The sequence below is a fragment of the Manis pentadactyla genome, chromosome 4, assembly GCF_030020395.1.
Source record: "Manis pentadactyla isolate mManPen7 chromosome 4, mManPen7.hap1, whole genome shotgun sequence".
NCBI classification, from domain to species: domain Eukaryota; kingdom Metazoa; phylum Chordata; class Mammalia; order Pholidota; family Manidae; genus Manis; species Manis pentadactyla.
In genome coordinates this window covers 137,222,147-137,244,107 of record NC_080022.1, presented here as the reverse complement: position 1 = coordinate 137,244,107, position 21,961 = coordinate 137,222,147, and the positions used below count along the sequence as shown (strand labels likewise).

At 51.3% G+C, this 21,961-nt stretch overlaps 2 protein-coding genes across 5 annotated transcripts in view; one reads left to right on the top strand and one right to left on the bottom strand.

Moving 5' to 3' along the window:
• NLRP1 (NLR family pyrin domain containing 1) overlaps positions 1 to 21,961 on the top strand; it is a 43,573-nt gene that overhangs the window by 17,856 nt on the left and 3,756 nt on the right. For 3 of the 4 annotated variants that reach the window (XM_057500994.1, XM_057500992.1, XM_057500991.1), the window contains exons 7-14: positions 5,400 to 5,570; positions 6,167 to 6,337; positions 8,014 to 8,103; positions 9,719 to 9,801; positions 10,232 to 10,511; positions 11,838 to 12,061; positions 19,265 to 19,527; positions 20,046 to 20,171. In XM_057500994.1, the coding sequence (XP_057356977.1) occupies positions 5,400 to 5,570; positions 6,167 to 6,337; positions 8,014 to 8,103; positions 9,719 to 9,801; positions 10,232 to 10,511; positions 11,838 to 12,061; positions 19,265 to 19,527; positions 20,046 to 20,171 (1,408 nt within the window). The remainder of the gene's footprint in view (positions 1 to 5,399; positions 5,571 to 6,166; positions 6,338 to 8,013; positions 8,104 to 9,718; positions 9,802 to 10,231; positions 10,512 to 11,837; positions 12,062 to 19,264; positions 19,528 to 20,045; positions 20,172 to 21,961) is intronic. The other variant, XM_057500993.1, reaches the window with a different exon arrangement.
• Positions 6,538 to 21,961, bottom strand: part of RABEP1 (rabaptin, RAB GTPase binding effector protein 1) — a 278,399-nt gene continuing 262,975 nt past the window's right edge. The window contains exon 16 of the mRNA XM_057500995.1: positions 6,538 to 6,576. Coding sequence (XP_057356978.1) covers positions 6,553 to 6,576 — 24 coding nt within the window. The 3' untranslated portion in view covers positions 6,538 to 6,552. The remainder of the gene's footprint in view (positions 6,577 to 21,961) is intronic.

Below are 21,961 nucleotides of genomic sequence, written 5' to 3'. Positions count from 1 at the left end.
GACTGACTGCTTTCCCCTTCAGATCAGAAACAAGACAACGTTGCCCACTTTTGTCACTTCTATTCAACATTTTATTGGAATTTCTGTCCAGGGAAATTATAATTAATAGTTAAGATGGCAGTGCTCCCCAAACTGATCTACAAATTCAATTCAATCCCTATCAAAATCACAGCTGCCTTTTTGCAGAAATGGTCAGGCTGATCCTCAAATCCATATGCAAAGAAAAGATTGCATGTCAAGTCTTGGGGCACCTTCCAACATTTAATGACCAAGAAAAGTTGACAGAGAAGCCTGAGAAGAAGGAGCCAGTGGGGTGGGAAGAGCACCACGAGAGTACGGTGTGTGGCAACTAGCAAGCAGAGGGTTTCCAGGAGGGTATGGTCAGCAGGGGTATTGCTGCTGAGAGGTCGAGTAAAATAGACAGAAAATTGTCCTTTGTATTAGTGATAGGGAAGTCGTGGATGACCTCAGCAGGAACAGCTTTTGTGATATGAGGGGGCCAGAATCCAGAATGAAATGGACTGAAGAGAGAGACAGAGGTGAAAAATGAAATCGCAAATACAAACACTTTTTTCAGACTTTCATAGTGAAGAAGAGGAAAGAACTAAAACAGAAGGACATGTGGGACCAATTAAAGATTTTGTGTGTGTGAGTGTGTGTGTGTGTGTGTGTCTACTTGGACTTAAGAAGGAAAAATCCTGAGTCTGAATATTGATGGAGAAGGGGTGAAGGAGGACTACCTGATTGTCTTCCCTTCCTCAGGGGGAGGAGATAGGAGAAAGACTGGCCTAGGAGGAGAGGGAAATGCCTCATCTACTGTAACAGGAGGGCAGGTGAGGACAGGGCACAGGGAGGTAGGCACAGAGGCAAGTAGACTTGACCATGGGAAGCTGCTGGGTTTCCATCTGATGGCTTCGTTTTCTTCTGTGGATTAAGAATTGAGTTGCCTGCTGAGGGTGTGAGGGTTGGTGTGTTGGAGGTTTGGGGAAAGCATAATTTTAGGTGGCCAGCGTAGAGTGGGACATTTCTGCCTGCCAGGCCTCCTGGAGGCCTGCAGTCATGCTTCATAGTGGCAGCCACCTGCCCTGTTGCACAGGTGGGAGTGGGAGCATGGCAGAATTTGGGGCTAGCCAGGGGGGTGTGATGGAAGGTCAGAGGCAAGATATTCAGGATCCTGGTAATAACGGATCATGGAATCTGAGGTAGATTCCAAAGTAAAGGAAAGAAAGTGGTGAGAAATTGAGAGAAAGGAGAGGATTAAGGTGCCCGCCTGAGGCTGCTCCACCCCTCCTGAAACCGTTCCATGAGGACCACCTGTGTCAAGCAGAAAGGCTTTTGAAAGATACTCAGAAATCCTGGTTCCATCTCAGACTCACACCCCAGTGGGAAGACACCAACCTACAATGTTCCCCTTTCACTGGTATAAAACTTTACAATCTCCATATCCATTTTGTTTGGCCACCCAAAAAGAACCTGTGAAAATGGCAGAGCAGGGGCAATCATTCCTATTTTCCAGATGATAAGAATTAAGGCTCAGGGAGGTTTACTGATGTGCCCAAAGACTAGAACTGGGAGGGCTGGTACACAAACCCAGTGAGCGCACAGCCCTGCACCACCGCCACCACCCTCCTGGGGAAGCCAGGGTCCATCCCTGCCAGCTCACTGGGGTAGGGTCATGAGGGAAGGGGGTTTTCCCGAGATTATCAACCCTGGATAAGGCAGATGTGAGTATTTCCCTCCCTAGAAAGGTCAGCTCTGCATGGATGAACTTGGGGCTTTACTGCCTTTGAATACAAGACTAAGACCCTCAGGCAAAGTCCTAATGGTTGGGTTTCTCCTGAAGCTGAGTTCCTCTAGAAATAGGTTGAGTAGGCTAGAGTCAAGGATGCCGAGTATTTTGATTTTTCTGGGCATGTAAAGCTGAGCACATTCCATACACAAAGGAGAAGGGGTTGGTAGAGGAGAGATTGGATATCTGAAAGAGAGGTTCCCAGAAAGAGCAAGGTCTGGGGAGCAGACGGAGGACATGGGATCAGAGATCAGGAGGGAAGGGCCTGGGGCCCGTCTGGGATGGGAGGGAGAGAGAAGGGCTGGTGGACGCTAAGGATGCAAGGGTGGAGGGATGTCAAGGGGGTTTGGGTCTCACGGCAGGCAGCATCCTTTAGGCACTAACTGTATGCCAGGCACTGTTCTAAGGACGTGGCATATACTATTTCCTTTAACATTTGCAACCACCTTGCTCAATAGACATAATAAATCCCTGTTACAGGTAAGTAAACTTGAAGATAAGAAATTTGCCCTGAATCTTCTACTAGTAACTGGCAAAGGCAAGATTGAAAACGAGGTCTATCTGGCTCTACAACCTGTGCCCTTCACCAGTCCCCTCGGCCACCCCTGGTCAGTTGGCCTCAGCCTCCATACTGAAGCCCAAGTCCAAGTGTCCTCAGTGGGCCTGGGGGAGGTTGGGATTTGAACAAGGAGAATCCATGCAGCACAGCTTGACTGGTGAGTTATTTGGAGCAAAGACACAAGACACGAAAGAGACATGGTTGTTGATGCTGAGATAGGTCCTGGGGGCAGAAACATGCCCTGTGGAAATAGGCACATCAACAGCTGGAACCAGATGTGCCAGGTGTGTGAGACCCATCAGCCAGGGAGAGTGTGGCTGGAGGGGGCTGTGTGGGAAAGGCCCTCAGCAGTGAGAAGTAGCAGGTGACAGGGCACAGAGCCACATCTGTAGGACATCAGCTAGCTGGATGCCTGGCAGTTGGGCCACGCTCTGCAGCTCAGGTTTGGGAGCAGACAACAAAGGCAGAGATTGTCCAGGGAAACAGAACCAACAGCCAAGGACACTTTAAAATGTGAGGGCTAGGCCGTGTCTGATACCACTGACCTTGGTTTCCAGGCTAGGTAGAAAAGTCCAGAAGAAAGCCAAAAAAAAGACAAGGAGGAGAAATGCAGGTCCCGTGAGAGCGAGGAGAGACAGGGATTTTAGAGGGGCAGCAGTGGGGCAGGGGAGGGCCTCTGACATCCACCCAGGGGAAGCATAACCAGGTCCAGCTTCACTCTCCTCCCTCCTTATGCAGAACCCCCCCCAAAATCCATGCCTCTTCCCTTCAGGCACCTGCCAAGCATCCATCTGCAGCTATGGACCCAAACCCAACTCTCTTCCAGGAGGTCCCAGAGGCTCCTCAAACTCAGCCTATTCTAAGCCAGACTTCAGAAAACCTGCTCCTCCTATCAAGATCAGCTATACAACTTTCAGGACCCAATACAAAATGAAAATGCAGTGCTCTTGCTCAAAAACTGGGGGAAAAGTACGGGGAAAGGTACTAAGATATAAAGCTCTGTTCCCCTCTTCCACAGTCTCTCTCAACCTGCCTTGGGTTTCTTATTTGCTCTTTAATGTTGCACTCCCTGGGCACTGGGGTCAGCATGCCCACACAGCCCACCAGATGCCAGGGTTCTCCTCCCACCAACCAGCAGACCCATGCTCTAGAGTGGTGGTAAAGTCAAGCCAGACAGCTCCCCTTTCCCCTGGGCCCACCAGCCCAACATGAAGAGGATGGGCCACACACACACACACACACACACACACACACACACACACACGCACATGCCACCAGAGCACTGCCAGGAAACACTAGGTACCTGGGCCAGCAGTGGCTGAGAGATGTGCCCCACCAAACCACCAAGTGTGTCATGATGCTGTCAGCCCAGGACAGGGACAGCTGCCACCATGTCCTAGTCCAAGATACCTAACCCAGATCCCCACCATGCCTGATCCAGGTCCCCATGGGGACAAAGGTCAATGGGCAGAAGGGAAGGCTAGGTGGGACCCTCTGGGAAAGGGGGCAGGGAAGTGGGTGGCCAAGAACTCTTCCCAAAGAAGGAGAGAGGTGGTAGGAGATGGGGACACACACGAGCTGAGGCTCCATTGTCCCATCAAACTTCACATTCAAACACACATTCAAAGATAAAATTAAGAAATTCCAGATGGCAACCACAGAGCATTAAACCCCAAGTGTGGGGCCACGTGGAACTGCCCCGGCTGTACGTCCATGAAGCTGAGCCTGCCTCCCCTCACATCTGCTCTCTCAGTAAGTGGCAGTGGCAGCAACTCTGTATCTACTCTAGAAGCCTCCCAGGCCCCATGTCTACAGAAGCACTGAATGCTGTCAGGTCCACATGAAACATCTCCCGTGGCCCTGCTCTGACCACGGACTCATCTCCCACCTGGAACACCTGCTTCTCACCTTGCCCCGTCCAGCCATGCCCCACTTACTGTCAGGGGTCCTTCCAAAGTGATGCAGAGGACATATCATTGTCCAACTCCAGATCTTTCACTGGCTCAGCAGTGCCACCTGAACAAGGTCCCAGTATCTAATGATGACACTGAAGACCTATCATGGCCTTGATATTTTCTAGCTTTAGCCGCAAACTTCATTTTTCCCTCATGTAGCCTTTATGCCAACCTCACTAAACTGAACATGTGCTGTAACTTCACATCCACTCTGCCAGCCAGGAGTGCCCCCTACCCCCCATCTTGATGGATTCCTACTTACCATCGTCCAAGGCACTCCTGGATATTTCCTTCTTCCCCTGACAGAATCAATCACTCACTCCTCTGCCTTCAGTGGCACCTGACTTGGTCCTTCTGAGACTATTTCATTCACTCATTTGCCACATACTTCTTAAGTGCCTACTATGTGCCAGACACTGCCCTAGGCACTGGAGGACAGCTAGTAACAAAAATGGGCAAAACTCCTTCCTCATGGAGCTTGCATCCTGGAGGGTGAGGGACAAAAAGCTGATTAAATAAGTAAAATAAAATGTGATGTAGGCTGTAGGGAAAAGGAAAACAAAAAGAAGAAGGGGGCTGAGGCTGGGTGTGCAATTTTAAATAAGGGAGGGGGTGAGCAAGATTTCACCAAGGTGACTTTTGAGCAAAGACCTGAAGCACGTGAGAGAAGAGGCCATGAGAAATTAGGTGAGAAGATTGTTTCAGGCAGAAGAAACAGCAGGTGCAAAGGCCCTGAGGTGGACCATGACTGGAATATTTAAGGAAGGGTGAGGAGGCCATGGAGGATAGAGCTAAAAGAGATTGAGATAAGGAGAGAGATGACAAAGAGCGAGGTCTCCAGTGTCCCATAGACAAGGTAAAGGACCTTGAGTTTAACTCCGATGACATGGGAGAGTTTTGATCAAAAGGGATCTGAATTGACAGTTGTCTCTGTGTCTACCCCCCCAAACCTGGGCATCTGGGGGACCTGGGGGTGTTACTGGCCTCCCCCTGGTGCACAGGCCTGGCCAAGAGTGGGTGCTCAGTGGGTGCTGGGGGGTGTTTGTGGGATCAGTAAGTGAGTAAACTCAAGGCCATGGGCATGTGTCTCCCACAGGTTGGCCAGCTGTGGCCTCACGGCTGAAGGCTGCAAAGACCTCGCATCTGGGCTGGGTGCCAGCCAGACCCTGACCAAGCTGGAGCTGAGCTTCAACATGCTCACAGATGCTGGCGTCAAGCACCTCTGCATGGAGCTGAGGAAGCCGGGCTGCAAGCTCCAGCAGCTGCTGTAACTGCTCCTCTTGGACCCCTCTCAGTGGGGGTGGGCAGAGGGTGGCAGAGGGAGAGCCCTACCTCCACTGTGGGGCGGAGGGAAGGTGGGGACTCAGGGGGCTTCCGGGATAGGCCCTCAATTCTGCCTGCAGCTATCACACTGCCCTTTAACACTTGTTCTCCTATTAGACGTCCACTCTTGTTTCTCCTGCATTGCTGAAACCCACCAGAGCATCCCATGTCAGCCACCTCTGGGCATTTAACATGGTCGATGTAGTTAACAATTAGAGCCAGGTTTACAAGAGGAGCATTGGGCAAATGAATCTTACAAGGTTGATAGGAAGAGTGGGCAGGATTCATGGGAATCATTCAGGATGAGAAAGGAGGTTGCCTATTTTCTGAGTGGTTCTTTGGCTGCAGGAGGAAAATTAAAATGCCCGAGGTTACTGCAAGACAGACAAGTCTTGATCTTCCTTTAGTATCACCCCAGAAACCTCCAAAACACCGCAGGTACTAAAACGGGGAACTAGATTCCAGTTACCCAAGGAGGCCGGGCTCCGGGACGACGACTGGGGGACGATGACTGGGGGCCCACGTCTGTCTCTCCTACAGGCTGGTCAGCTGCTGCCTCACATCCAGCTGCTGCCAGGACCTGGCCTCTGTGCTCAGCGCCAGCCCCAGCCTGACAGAGCTGGACCTGCAGCAGAATGACCTGGGCGATCTCGGTGCGAGGCTGCTCTGCCAAGGGCTCAGGGACCCTGCCTGTCAACTCACGCTCCTGCAGTAAGGCCCTGTGGGCACCTTCTGGGCAGAGGGCAGAGCAGGGGAGCAAGGTGTGCTGGCAAGGGATGTGGGTGCTGTGGAAGTGGACGGGGAAAGGAAAGGGACAGATCAATGTATGGTTGGTCCGGGTTCCTTCCCAGCTCCACCTCTCAGGCCGTGTGACTTGGGCAGGTCTTCATCTGAGACTCACCTTCTTCATCATGAGTAATGGGCTATCATATCCACCTCGTGGACTCCAATGAAATAAAATACATGTAAAATCTAAGACAATGCTAGGAAGAGAATGGGGCAGGATTAAGCAATAACTATGAGTGAGGCTGCATGTTCTGTGGGGATGAGAAAGGTGTTACTCATATATTAATAAATAGATATGTATTTCTAAGCTCCAAGTGAAGGGGAAGGGGAAATGCAGGGTGTTATGCACACATAGCATGAGGGGACTGTGGAATTAAATTGAGGGGCCAGGGAGGGCTTCTCTGAGGAAGTGATGTCACACCAAGACCAAAGCAGAAACACAGGAACAGAGGTGACCAGGCCCAGTCCTGGGCAGCAGTCCAGCCAAGAGAATGGCCTGGGGGAAGACTGTGGGACAGAAACAGGCTCAGGGCCCCAGAGACTTCAGCGGCGGCAGTGCAGCAAGCCCCAGCCCTCATTCCCCATCCTGCGGGCCCACCCAGTCACATCCTTCCCTGAGCCACTGCCCCCTCACTGTCTCTTGGCCACTTCCTCTCTCCTCCACATCCTGAAAGACGTCCACAGGCTGCTTCTGTCCGTGTGCTTCCCTGGGGCTCTTGACGGGGGCCTGTCACACACTCTGTGTCCCCACGCTTCCAGTCCTGCTCTCATACTGCAGCCAGCTCACAGAGGTTTCTGCCCCCTGCCCTCCAGGAGCCCTGGGACAACCTTCTATGTGGTGGGCTCCACTCCCTGGCCAGGGAAGAGTAGGTCTGATGGCAGTGATGAGTGAGGGGTGTGTGCCCTGCCCCTTGTAGGGTGCACGGGCTTGTCACCTGCTGCCTTGTCTGTGACTCACAACAGGCAGAGCAGGTTCATCCTGTGCTAGCAATGAGGACGCAGAGGCCCAGAGAGGAAATACCCGGAACACAAGGTCTGTGGGAATGGAAACAGGGTGCCCTCTTCCCAGCAACCCTTCTACCCTCTGGGAAGAAAATCCCAGGACCCACCAGTGGTGACCTTGAGGCCATTAGGAATGGCTGTCCTGTGGTGGGTGCTGTGCAGCACTGCCCAGACCCCCTGCAGGGATGAAGACTTGACTCCTAACCACTGGGAGGGGCTGTCGATGAGACCCTCTCAGTCAAGACCACATCCCCTTCCTAGGGTAGGCCTGTTTGAGGTATAAAGACCCAGCCCCTTATCCCAGTTGGGAAGTACTCTGGAGGGTCGTCACTGCTTCGGAACCCCCATAGAGTCAGCTCCATGGAGACTGCACTGCAGCCCAGCTTCTCCCTCTGTCAACCTCCCTTCCCCTTTCCTGGGGTTGACCCAAGAACACTCCCTAGTAAGTCTCCTCATTCTACTTTCCATCTTAGGAAACCCAGGAAACCCAACATGCACCAGGTTCCTGCAGGAAGTGGCAAATGCCAGGATTCTGAGCCCTGGGGACCTCGGGAACGTGTGAGTGTCCCGGGACAAGCAGGCTTCCTTTGTGCTTGCAGGCTGGACCAGACCCAGCTGAGTGAGGAGGTGACAGAGATGCTGAGGGCCCTGGAGGAGGAGAAGCCTCGACTGCTCATCTCCAACAGATGGTAAGGGGGCTGGGGGGACCCAGAACTCCCTCCAGCTGACCCTGGTGCAGGGCTGAGACCCCGAGGCCAGTCCAGAACCAAGAGATGGGCAAAGAGATGTGGGGTGGAGACAGAGACAGAAACCACAGCAGCCTGGATATGGCTTGGTTGTTCTTTAGTGTAAATAGAATCATATCATTACTCTGCTTAAACCTTTCTGGCCTGAAACATCTTCCAGTAAGGAGATGAACAAATGAAAAGCGGTGAACGGCTAAGTGAGTGAGGTTTGAAACGTGGAAGGCAGTGGCCACCAGGGGGACACAGAGACAGGGAGAGCCCTGGGGATCAGCCCACCCCCACCGCCCACACACACGGACACCCCAGACACTCTCCTGGGGCTTCAGGGGTGAGCCTGCAGGGCAGGCAAGTCCCTCTGGCTCCTGAGCAATTTACGGCAGCCCGCCCCCTCCCCCCAATGCCAGGTTCCGCAAGTATGGTTCATTTTGGCCTGTGGCTGCACAGTGCATCTGCCCAGGGTTCTTGGCTTCTCTGCCTCACCTGAAATGGAAGGGAAAGGGCTCCTAGGCTCAGGAGGAGGAGCCATTCATTACTGGACAAGCTTCCCTGCAGGCCCACCGCATGTGACAGGCACCCCACAGTGAACAAGAGCCCGTGTTCAGAAGCTCAGTCCAGCAGGGAGACAGGCCCATTATCCCCCAACCTGTAAGCACACCCAACGGCGGTGTGAATGCATCAACGGGTCTGTCTGACCCTATCCGGAGGGACGTGCTGAGCTCTGAAAGTGGGCAGGGTCAGCTGGGCCGAGAGAGGTTGATTCCAGGCAGAGGCAGAGGCTCTGAGTTTAGCTTTTTTTGAGGAATAGAAGGCAACCAGTTGTCTGGAGCAGTGTTACTCAAAGTGGGCTGCACGGACCAGCAGCAGCAGTAACCTCGGGCAGGGCTCGCTAGAAATGCAAATTCCCAGGCCCAACTCCACACCTGCTAAATCAGAATCTCTGGGGTGGGCCCAGGAATCTGTGTTTCCACAAGCCCTTGAGTGACTTTTAGCACCAAGTTTGAGAACCCCTAGGCTAGAGGTGAGTGAGCAGGGGAGAGTGGCACAGGTGGGGTTGGCGGGTGGGAGGTGGGGCAGAGGCACAGAAAGGCCTTTTGGGTCGTGTTAAGAACTTTCCACTTTACCCCAAAAGCAGTGGAGAGACATTTCAGGGCTTCAGCCCCAAAATAATGTGCCAGATTCATATGTGAAGATCAGTTATGTGGAAAATGGGCTGGAGAGTAACAAGGACAGAAGGATTCTACAGTCTGAGCCAGATGCCAGGGCCTGGGACTAGGGCGGAGGCCATGGAGGTGGGAGAAAAGGACAGACAGCAGAGCCATGTGCAAGGTAGTGACAGGGCACTCAGGTGGCTCTTGGAGGGATATGGGAGGAGCCGTGGTGACACTCCGGGACCAGCAGGGACGGCTGGGCACATGGGGGCCAGTCACAGACTCGCAATGCAGGAGAAGGGCCAGTGGCCATGAGTTCGAGAAGATGAGTTGGATTTAAATGGGGACGTCAGGTAGACAGGCCCCACCCCCTCCAAGATGTCAGGGAGAATGAGCAGCTCTGTGTCTAGGCAAACAAGTGCCCCTGAAGAGGACCCAGATGGAGAAGAGAAGAGTGACGTGTCTTCACTCAAGCGGCAGAGACTAAAATCAGGTGATCTGAAGGGGCCAGGCTGGGAGCATGCTGACAGGGTGGCTCACAGGGCAGCTGTGGGAGGTCACCCCCTCCATCCCTCTGCCTCTGGTGTGGGACAGGGCAGTTCCCCACTTGGAAAGAGTCCACCCCATGCACAGCCTTCCACTCCTAGGGCTTGCAGGTTTCTGCTTCCCTCTCTCTCAGCCCCTGGGGCAGGGCTGCTCCTCCCCAAAACACGGGTGGCTTGTGTCAGCCTCTGAACCAGGCCCTAGTCTCCAAGGCCCACTCTGGGCTTCTAAGGCCTGAGAATCACCTGTCCACCACAGCCCCGCCATCATTTGAGCCATGTCTGCCCACATCATGCTGGGCAGAATGACACCTCTGGGCCATGGGGCTTGGGTCAGGAGCAGCAGGGTCGGGCCCCCTCAGAGAGAGGCCTCATCCCCAGGAGCAGAGACGGAGGCTGCAGACACCACCCTGGCAAGAGCCTCCCATGGCCCAGCGTTGGGGCCCAAGGAGGCCCAGCAGGAACAGCCAGAACTGACCTCTGCCCTGCCAGTTCCAGAGGGAAGCTCCCCTCAAGTAGCACAGGTGGAACCCTACTGCCTGTCGTCTCTTGCGCCTCCTGGGGACCCACACATGGAGCCTCTGGGGACTGAAGATGACCTCTGGGGCCCCATGGGACCTGTGGCTACCGAAGTGGCTGACAAAGAGAGAAGCCTGTACCAGTGAGTAAGGGGTTCTGCTGTCCCAGGCAGGCATCTGCCACCCTGCCATCCCCACCCTGGGTCCTACAGACAGACAGCACCCCACCTTGGCTCATGGGATCCCCTCCCCTTACCAGATGACAGATCGGGGGGTGGGGTGGCAGGCTGAGATGCTGGGTAGGTGCTTTTATTATGGAAAAGGCAGTTTTCTGATGAAATTTTTCAAACCTACACCAAAAAAAGAACCAAGGGACTTTACATGTACCCATTGCCCAGCTGAACAACCGCTTTGTCAAATTTATTTCAACTGTTCACTTTCCCCTCTTTTGTTGTTGTTACGGTATTTTAAATCCAAGATGTTGGATGATTTTTATCCTTAAATATTTTGTGATGTGTTCCAAAACCACAAAGATGTTTCCATCTGTAACCACATGCCATTAGCACATCACACGAAGTTTACATAAGTCTTTCGTATCACTTGATACCCAATCCATATACAAATGTGCTCAACTATCTAAAATGTGTCCTTGCAAGGTGATGCACTCTAATCAGGATCCAACCAAAGTCCACTCACTGTATTTGGCTTGTTATACCTCTTAAATCTTATTTACATCTCTTTTCATCAATATGCTCCTATTTTATTAGTATCTTCTATGTGCTCAGTACCGTACTGGCAACTAGGAGCCCTGAGATGATAATGACAGCCCTTCCCTCCAAAGGTTTACAGTCATAAGGAATAAATGTCTATAGTCATACTCCTGATCTCTTACATAACACATTACCATTCATCAAATACTGTCACAGACGTTCTCAGCTGAGAGATAATGTCACATCCAATTTATACCTACATAAGCTGACATCCCAGGACCCCACCGTTTACCACATGGGGAACCTTGGGAAAGTCACCTAAGATCTCTGTACAGTGTTTTTAGTCCCAAGGGTTTTTCACTAATATAACCATGTGATTGTTCTTAATCACTGGCCATTAGGCCCTATTGCGTCCTCATCGCCATCATTGTTACAGAAGCAGCTCACCTCCCGCAGGCATGTATTAAACTGTCAGCATGCCAAGGCCACTGGCTCCTCACAACCCTGTGAGATCGGCACAATTATTATCCCTCCTTACAGATGAGCAAACTGAGATTAGGGAGGTCCAGTGGCTTGCTCAGGGGTCCACAGTCAGAGAGCAGAGAAGCCAGGATGCAAACCCAAATCCATCTGGCTCTGACGCCTGGACTTGTAGCCACTCTGCTAGACCCAGTGTCCTGCGTGGGGTCTGGCAGCCAGCAGGTGCTCAGTGGGCTGGCACAGAGTAAGTCAGTGTCTGTCGCTCCCTTTTCTTCCCAGAGTGCACTTCCCTGTGGCCGGCGCCTACCACTGGCCCAACACAGGTCTCCATTTTGTGGCAAAAGGGCCAGTGACCGTCGTGATTGAATTCTGTGCCTGGGACCAGTTTCTGGACAGATCTGCCTCACAGAACAGCTGGGTGCCTGCAGGGCCTCTTTTTGACATCAAGGCCGAGCCAGGAGCCCTGGTGGCTGTGTACCTCCCTCACTTTGTGTCCCTCCAAGGTAAGCAAGAGGGAGGGTGGGAGGGCAGGAGGTACTGATAGGCCTGGGATGGCAGCGTCCCGAGGGAGGAGCTCATGGCTGCCTCAGTGAGGCTGAGAGGGTTACAGAAGTGGAGACAGCTTCCCCTCATTCCACAGTGCTCCGGGCACACCTTTTTTGCAGCATTTCTGTCTCTAGGCTCATCATTTATTTTTGCCTCAATTACTTGAAAGTTTCCCTAAATAGAAAGTAGTCTACTCAGTAACAATAATAACTGGCATTTATTAAGTGCTTTTTACTCAGACTGTCACTCATGGTCCGAGCAGGAAAAAGATGATAGACCCAGTTGAGATTTTTGAAGAGTTTTCAAAGACAGGACTATTTGCAAGGTAAGGCTAAGTGAACCCCCAGGAATGTGGGGAGACCTCGGGCCTAGCAACAGAGGGGAAGCCATGACTCCTCCTGCAGGCAGGGAGAAGGAGAAGACACAATCACCAGACCCATCTGAGAGCTAGAGCCATCAAACAGGGCCTTTGCAGTAGGACACGCAGCCATAAAGGGTAACAGACTTATCTCAGCCTCTCTGGCTTCCAAAGACTTCCCACAGAAAAGTCCCAAGAAATAGAAGTTCACAGTCAAAACTCCCACAAACAGTAAACCAGGCACCATAAATGAGAACCAGTGGAAAATACAGGGGCCAGAAGCAATGCCATACAGACTTCAGATATTGAAATGATCAGAAACAGAACACAAAATGAAGTAGGCTTCCTATGCTTAAAGAAATAAGTAGACTTAAAAAAAGGAGCAAGAAGTAATAAGCCACTAAAAATGATAAGTCAAGTTTGGAAACAAACTAAATTTACAGAAAATATGAAAAAAAAAAGATTAAGTGACATGGAGGATACCATGAGAAGGCCTAGCATACATGGAATCAGAATCCAGAAGGATGTGACAGAGAGAATGGAGAAGATGCTATATTCAAGGAGAGAATTGCTGAGTAAGTTCTAGAATTGTTGGAAGATGTGACTTCTCCGAATGAAACATCCCGAAAGTCCAAAGCCAGAGAGAGAAAGGAACCAGCCCGAGACCCATTATAGTGAAATTACAGAGTCCCGAAGTCTGAGTGAAGTCCTAACATCAGCCAGAAAGAAAGACAAGTTATCTGTCAAGTAGGCTGAAACTGATTTTTGACAGCAGCAATGGAAGGGAGAAGACAGTGGTGTCTTCAATGCACTGAGAAAATAACTCTCAATCAAGATTTGTAAACACAGAAACATTATTTTTCTAAGAAGAGAGTAAAACAGACTTCTTGAGACAAACTAAAAACAAGAGAGCTTTCCACAAACAAATCCATCCTGAGGGGAATTCCAAAGATGTACCTCTGGCAGAAGGAAAACGATGCTACGTGGAAGGTGTGAGATGCAAGGCGGAATGAGCAGCCACTGTCCTAAGACGTGCATGGACAAATCCAACAAAACATTGACTCGATGGAGCAAAAAATAATGTCCAGTACAGGGGACTTGAGAGAGAGAACTGAAATGCCTGCAACAATAGCAAACTAAAGTGTTAAAGAATTCTAAGGTCTTTGAGTAATTCAGAAAGAAGGTAAAGGCTGTGCTGGTCCAGGTTAAAATGCTGAAACACTTCTGTACAGGAAAGTGAAACTCTCCACTTTCTGAGACCACAAACGATCTAACAACATCCACAGTGTCGGTCACAGAGGCGAGTTCTGGGGCCTGGGTGGGGTGCAGACATGGATGGGCGGCTGAGGCAGCCTCACTCCAGCCCAGACCAGGCTGGCAGGAGTGTCTGAGTCTATTGGGCAGCAGGACCAGCGTTGTTGACCACACTGGGCCATGTGGGCACAGCTGGCATCAGGGGCACACCCAGTGCCTGGAGCCTGGGACCTTAAGTCAATCAATTTAATGAGAAATTGTTAAATCATGACTCAGACAAGAAGCTTCATTTAGTTATCCTAGAATGACTTGATCAAGAACTTTTGGTACAGCTTCTATCAGTGGTAAGCATGTTTATGAAATACATGGTTCTGTTAGAGAACAAAGAGGGATATATTTTTAGTGTTTCATTTATGAATTGATTGATATATTAACTTATGGTGCCATCTCAGTCACTAAATATATTTAGTATCACCTCTAGGTAAAGATATTGATTTGCCTTAACTCTAAGTATGCACATTAAAATATTAGGTCATCAATCAAAGAATCTATATGTAAGAAGAATAATTTACAAACTAGTAGAAAGAAGAAACAGAAATGAGAAAAATGAAAAGCAAGGGACTTCCCTGTAACCCAGGAGCAGGGAAGTTTTTGTTGAGACAACAAAAACTTAGAAATAAGGCCAGGACCAAGGGAAAGGATTCAGGAGTCCACAGGCATCTGGCCTGGCAGACAGGGTCACTAGGGAATATTCCAGAATAAAGCATGGAGGAGGGAGGGGTGAGATCGCTCTCAGGCTGGGGAAGTCCATCTGCATGGGGAATAGCTGGGGAAAAGGCACGGAGGGCCCCAACTACAAGCTGGGACAAGGTATTTCTTCCCACCTGACCATCTATAGAGTGATAAATAAATACAGCCTCTAAGGTCACCATCCTGCTCCATAAGGTGAGACCCTGGCCTGGGGACTCCTGAGGGGTTCTGTCACAGAGCGAGAGGTGTCGACAGTGGAGCCAGTGGGTTGAGCTCTGCAGAGCAGCGGCACAACTTGGTCTGCCCTTGGCCTGAGATGCTTGGCGTGACACTGTCACTCCCGGCTCTACACCAAGATATCCTAGGAACATCCGCATGTGTCTAAGACCTGGAGCCAGGATGCACCCACAGGGCGAGAGGACAGCTGCCTTTCGCTCCTGCTCCCAGCCCCCTTCACACCACCCTCTCAAGAGTCGGTGAGCCAGCAGCCCGTCTCCATTATGAGGACACCCCAGCCGTGCCTGATCAGTCTTGTACAGCCTTTTGATGCGCCTGGGAAATGGGACTTGCCAAGGAAGAGGTGGCTCTCCAAGCGCACAGGAATCTAGCCTGAGCCTACCGGGCAATGGGCGAGATCTGGACAGGAGTGAAATCAGCAAGTTAGTGGCACTTCCGTTTGAGTGCTCCTGGGACATGGCTAATAATAACACCCATGAGCAATACTGGGCATCCTATGCCAGATATCATGCAAGGCAGTTCCATCTATATTCATATCATCGTGATTTTCTCAATGACCCAGTGAGTTAGGTACTATGGTTTCCCTTGATGTACCAATGAGGAAACAGAAGCTCAGAGAGCTGAAGATGCCCGGCCAGAGTTGGGATTCTAACTCAGGTCCCTTTAACCGCACACCCACCCCAGGCCTGCCCAAGCCCAGTTCCCACCAACCTTCTCTGGACCACATTCTGGACCTCACCCTGTGGCCAGACAGGACTTGTTCCCTTCCGATTCTGTACACAGAGCAAGAGGCAGGATGCACAAAGGCTGCTTGGAGCTTGCCGTGCCCATGCCCAGCCAGGGAACCATGCCCCTTCCAGGGACCTTAGCCACCTGTTGTCTGGGCTGCAGCTGTTTTTTGTCCTGGAAATGATGACCTTAGTGCCTAATGTAGGCCCAGTTGAGGACGTGGACCCTGGCTGCTTCCTTACTGTCACTGGTGAGGTCCTACATCAAGTTATTAACTTGTACGATGAGTTTTCTCCCACTATAACTAGAACTTAGAGCTTTTGGCATCTCAGCTTGACGGACCTCGCTGATCTGGGCAATCTCATACTCCCATAGGACCACCTCTAACCAGCGGGACCCAGAGCAAAATGAAAACGGGTGGCTCTTTGTTCAAAAATTAAGAATTTCAAGACAACAATAGAGCATTAAACCATGCACAAGGCCCTTCTGAGCGCAGAGGTGTGTCTGACTGCATGGGCCATGCACCCATGAAGCCAGCCCTGCCCTTTTGGGTCCTTTGTCCCCCCACCATGCAACTCCTTCAGCACATGCAGACCTCTGCTCTCCACGCAGCCATTAATCCAGGAAAGTGAGTTAATTCATTTTGGTGTGCTCACTCTCTGTGCTGTCCACGGGGGAGGAGGGGGCTTACACAGCCAGCCACCTGAGTGGCATCATTCCCAGCTCCCCTGCCATCCTCCCCGTCCCAGGAACACACCTGCTCCAGATGGCTGGGCACCACCGTGTCATCCCACATGCTTCAGAAAACTGTTGCCTCTCTGGAACCAACACCTGAATTGTGAAGTGATCGAGTCCCAAAATGACTGAGGTTTAGCAAAATGCATCTTCAGAAGCTCTTAGTGCCTGTTTCTTCACAGATGCCAAGGGTTACCAGGAGGAGTGGGCCAAGCCATTGAAGGAAGAAATAGAAAGAACCACAATAGCCAAGTTATGATGTCCTTAGTCAGGCCACATTTTGCCCATAATCATAGCAGGGAACGTTTGCTAGACCAAGTGCTTTGCAGAAACACTCCTTCAGTCTTCACGGTCACACTAGGAGGTGGAGGCTGTTGGCTGCACTTTGCAGATGATGCACAAGGAGGTTAAGTAACTTGCTCAGACACTCCGAGCTGGTAAGTGCTTCTGCTGGGAGTCAAATCCAGCAGCCATCGCATCAGTACCCTGCTAAACAGCTCTCTACACCCCCACCTCTAGCTGGTGGGGGTCCCAGTGTCCTTCCTTGAACAGGATAGTCACTTTGCCCCTCAACAGCTCCCCTGAGCCTTTAGTGACACACTCAGCAGGGAGAGCAGGACCACGGGATCAGGCCACATGCCCAAAGCGGCAGGGTCTAAATGAAAGAGAGCCCCCAGGCCCCTGGACAGTGGGGTCCACAGTGGCTCGAGGCTGGGAAAAGAGGAGAGACAGCATTTGTGACACTGGTCATCATTCTATTTGCTGTCTCTCTTCCCTTTTGGGCCTCTAGCTCCAGGATGGCAATGCCTGTGTCATCCCTGTCCACAGCCGTATCCATAGGGCCTGGATTTATTGCCACAGAAACAACCCACCCCAAGGTGGCTGGTTCTGCATATTTCTAATGAGACGCACAGAAGACAACTCCAGGCAGGTGGCTTTCTGCCAATACTTGCCCCAGTCAAGCCTCTGCCCCTTCAGACCAGGATCGTCCCTGTTGTTTTCCTTCTCTCTCCAATCTACCAGCACAAATACTCTGCTGGTCAGCAGGCTTAGAGAAAATTCTTCTGCAACATATGTGTATGTCTATGGAAAGGGCAATATGTTTGTGGAATAGAGAGACCAACTCCCCCAGGTGTGCCTGGGATTTTCCTGATTTGAGCCCTGTGTCTGAGCAACCCTCTCAGTCCTGGGCAAGCCTGGACAGTTGGTCACCCTAGCAAGGTGGGTTTCAGAGGCACATAGCACCTTCCAGAATTCAGCCAAAAATAGAGAGTGGTGCAGAGAGTCTGTATGGACAATGATCAGAGTGAGAGGTCTGGCCCTAGTGTGGCTGGCATGTGGCCTTGGGAAAAGCACTTCCCCCCCCCCAAGGGTTTCAGTTCCATCAGCTGACATGCAGGGACATTTCAGTGCCATGAGGGGCAGGTTAGAGCATCCATTCGGTGTCACCAGTGGCAGTGCAAAGTGGCACTACCTCCTAGAGAAGCAATTTGGCAAAACACGGGAGGTCATAAAAATGTTTGCATCCTTCCACATGCTTTTCTCATCCCTTGGGACTTACTGATTCCCAGGCAACAGCCCAAGGGAAAGAGAAAAGCTCTCTGCAGAAATATGCGCGCTGCAGTACTGTTTATCGTGGTGGAAAGCTGGAAACAACGTCACGGCTGCAACAAACAAGGCAGTGGTTGTTTTTTATTACAGGATGTTTCATCCCACCAGTAGGGGTCACATGCTGCAGTCATTAGGAAGGTCTGACAGATGCCTGTGACTATTTAAACTCTTTCCGGGAAAGGCGGGAGGCAAAACTGCATGAACTAGGATGGAAACATGAAAAGGTGTTGCTGCAGAGAAAGACTAATGGAAAAGGGAAAGATGGTATAATCCTTGATGTGTTGTTTGGTGAGATCCGAGGTGAAGGCATCTTCATTTTTTCAGAAGGTGTACACCACTGTGCTATTACTTTTCATACACACACACAAAAAAGCAATGAATAAATGAGAAGACTTAAGTAACGGTCTCCATGGCCCCTTCTGGGATTAACATCGGGCAATGACGTTCTGCCTGGTGTCCCCTGTCCGACTTGCTGGATGTTTCCCTCATTGCCCGCATTGCCACAAGTTGCCAGGCAACACAGAGATGCAGCTCAGATTCCTGACCTCTAGGCCAGTGTCTCTCCCCCTACCATCCTGCATTCCTCAAGCCCTCTCTTGTGGCATCCATGTCCTCACCTGATGCATCATCGCTCAGAGTTCTTGGCTGCAATCAAAGAAACCAGTTCTGGCTGATTAAGGCAGAAAAGAAATGTAGAGAATGATTCTTGAGTAGCTTATAGACTTAACAAAATAAGGCAACAAGTCTTTGTTTTTTAAAAGAAGGCAGTGACCAAAGGGTGGTGAGAGACTAAGGACACAGCCAAGGTCACACCAAGAAAAATAGGGAGGGAACTCTGCTGCAGACACTGCAGGACCCTCCTGCCATGGTGGGCGCTGGGCCCCACTCCACTGCTGAAAAGAATCTCTGTATTTTCATCTGGGCTTCACCCCCTCTGTATCAAGGTCCTGATGAGGAGCAGCCACTTAATCAAGTCTTGGTCATGTTCCTATGTTATAGCAGCTTCCCTAGGGGGAGGCCCAGCTTGTCTCCTTCCAAGACCCACACAATGGTGGGGGGAGAGGCTCTCCGCACAATTAAGAGTCTGCATGGTACACAGCCAAACACTTGAAAAATAGACACTAACCTTAGTTACTCCATTTTCCCACTTCCTTGTGCTCTACCTGCCTGGAGTCAAACCTGCCAGCATCTCTCAGCAGCCCTCACAGTTACAGAATCCACACCAGCACAGGCAACTCTGGGGTCAATATCTTTCCCAGCTCCAGGGGCAGGATCTGGGCCTGTGTATGGGTTTGGCCTGAGGGGCTTCCTGCAGTGCCCCCACCCTACAGACACTATTGCCTGCAGCCCTCAAAGGCATGTCCCCTTCCTTGGCTGGGTCCCCCAGGGAGGCCCCAAGCCCATGCCCCAGGACCCCACTGCCCTGGCCAAGCCTCACCCAATGAGGGGCACTAAACCCTCACCTCTCGAATCCATTCTTTGACAGGAAGCCATGTGGACATCAGCCTGTTCCAAGTGGCCCACTTTAAAGAGGAGGGGATGCTCCTGGAGAAGCCAGCAAGGGTGGAGCCCTGTTACATAGTCCTGGAAAACCCCAGCTTCTCCCCGATGGGCGTTGTACTGAGAGTGATCCATGCTGCCCTGCGCTTCATCCCCATCACTGCCACCGTGCTGCTCTACCATCACCTCCATCCTCAGGAAGTCACCTTCCACCTCTACCTGATTCCCAGTGACTGCTCCATTCGGAAGGTGGCCCTTAGAGCCGGAAAGGCTGGCAGAGGGGGCAGGGGGAGCACTGTAGGCCAAAAGGAAGGGCAGCCAGAGCACCCCCTGCTGAGCCAACTGGGAACAAGGGTGGACTAATAATAAGCGGGAACCTAGAAGTGGGTGAACCAACCTGACCAGCTCAGCCGCGGACCAGGATCCTGGCTCTCAGCTCCCTGAGGTCTCCACCTGGGTTTGCTGCTCCACACTCATCTCTAAACAACTTTTTGAAGCCTCTTCCCAGAAGTCAAAAGGATGGGAAGGCTCCATGCCCAGAACTGTCTCCTTTCCCCCGTTCCTACTTCTTCTCTAGCAATGCCCCAGTTCCCATCCTGAACATAGCAGAGGCCAAGTGCTCGGGCTCTCTGTGTAGCAGCATGTGGGGGAAGGAAGGAGCAGGGGTGCTGACCTTCATTCACTCCAGATGCCATGGGGCAGAATCTTCAAGCAGGACACCAGACACACACCTCCTCCCTTGATCTTTGTTCTGTATGCTTTTTCAGGCCATAGATGATGAAGAAAAGAAATTCCAGTTCGTGCGAATACACAAGCCACCCCCACTGACCTCCTTCTACATGGGCTCCCGTTACACTGTGTCTGGTTCAGAGAAACTGGAAATAATCCCCAAGGTGAGCAGCCCAGGATGTTCACCCCTCCCTAGGATCAGAGGTCATGCTGGGGATACTTGTGGAGCCAGTCTCAGGGCTTCTCCAGGAACAGGGTGAACTGATGGGCAGACAACAAGTGGGAGAACAGGAATCTTCAAAGATTGGGAGAAAGGAAGTTAGTGGGAGGGAGAGTCACATTCAGGAGGGGTTTGACCTGGGGGCACCAAGATGTGTTGGGTTATAGGATATTAATGCCCTGCAGTCAAAACCTGCAGGAACATGCCCGAAGCTGAAACACTGCCCTTGGGTTTAGTATCCACTGCAGCAAGAGAACATGCACCACGGGAACCGCAGGATCTCTCATAAAAGGGTTAGAAAGAACAAATTATAGGATTTGGAGCTTGGCTGGGTAATTTGTGGGAAGGTCAAGGAAATGGAGGTTTGCTCTAGGTTGGGTGTTGTTAGAAGGCAAAGGCCATTCCATGACTGGGAACCTCAATTCCTCTTCTCTCTAGGCAGGGCAAGGAGAAAGCTGTCCTGCTGCAGCAGCATTTAGCAAGAGAAGAGGGATGTTTGGATTTTGTGGGTTGCATGGTGACCTGTCTGAAAAGGGATATTGTGTGAGACTGTGAATGTCAGCAGGAGGACAGCACAGCCGAGCTGGCAGTCCCAGTCATTGTGTGACAGCACCAAGGTCTGGCTGTGGCTATCAGGTCACTTCCTGGACATCAGGTGCTGCCTTTTGTTCTTGCTCGGTCTGCCTTTTGCCTGTGGCCAAAGGCAGAGGACGTCAGACCACTGGACATTCATCCATGATGTCCAAATCCTCACCATTGCCCAGATTTTGCTGCTTAGGGTCAGCGCATCCAGTGACTGGCAGCCTGTAGGAGGCTTTTTCCTCTTTTTGTTCAGAGATGAGTCTTTGATCCACCTTCTGTGATAATGGCAGATGAAATAGATGTCTAATAGTTAAGAGGAAGTGATATGTATCTTTTGAGTTGGGAAACATGAATCCACGGATGAATACCTTGGCTTTTCCTGCTGTGTCAGTCAACAAGGAGTGAGAGACATGATTCAGTCACCCCACAAAACATTTACCCCCTGCCAATGGGCTGTCTTCAGCGGGGATAGTTTGAACACAGCAAACAAGTCCCTGCCCTTGGGGAGACGCCTTCCTGGTGGGGTGAGCCCTCCACAAATAACTGAAGAAATAGCATCCCAGACCCACGAAGTGCTGTGAAGAAAACACAGCCAGGCCATGTAAGAGAGTGACTTGGGGTACTTTATACTGGGTGGTCAGGGGAGGCGTCTCTGAGGAGGTGACATTTGAGCTGAAGTCTGAGTGGCAAGAAGGTCCAGACACCTGAAGATCCGTGGCAGAGCGCTTCAGGCGAAGGGGCATAGGGGCAGGAGCTAGCTGGGTGCCCCAGGTGACAACGCAGAGGCATGTGTACAGCCTGATGAACGTAGCAAAAGAGAGGAGAAGGTGGGGTCAGCAAGAGGCCAAGGCTGCCTAGGGCCCACCAGCCCTGTCGGCCCAGGCACAGAGCTTAGATTTTGTTCTAAGTGCAGTGACAAGTTTTACAGGGTCTTAAATCTGGTAACACACACTAATTTATTTTCACATAGATGCTATGGCTGCTGGGTAAACATGGATGATAAGAGGGTAAGAGTCAAAACAGAGACAAGTCCCAAGGCTGCTGCAACACTGCAGGCAGTTGACGGTGGCTTGACTAGGGAGGTAGCAGTAGCGATGGAGGAAATCTGATGGATTCAGGGTAAATCAGAGGGAGAGCCAATAGGACTTGGCA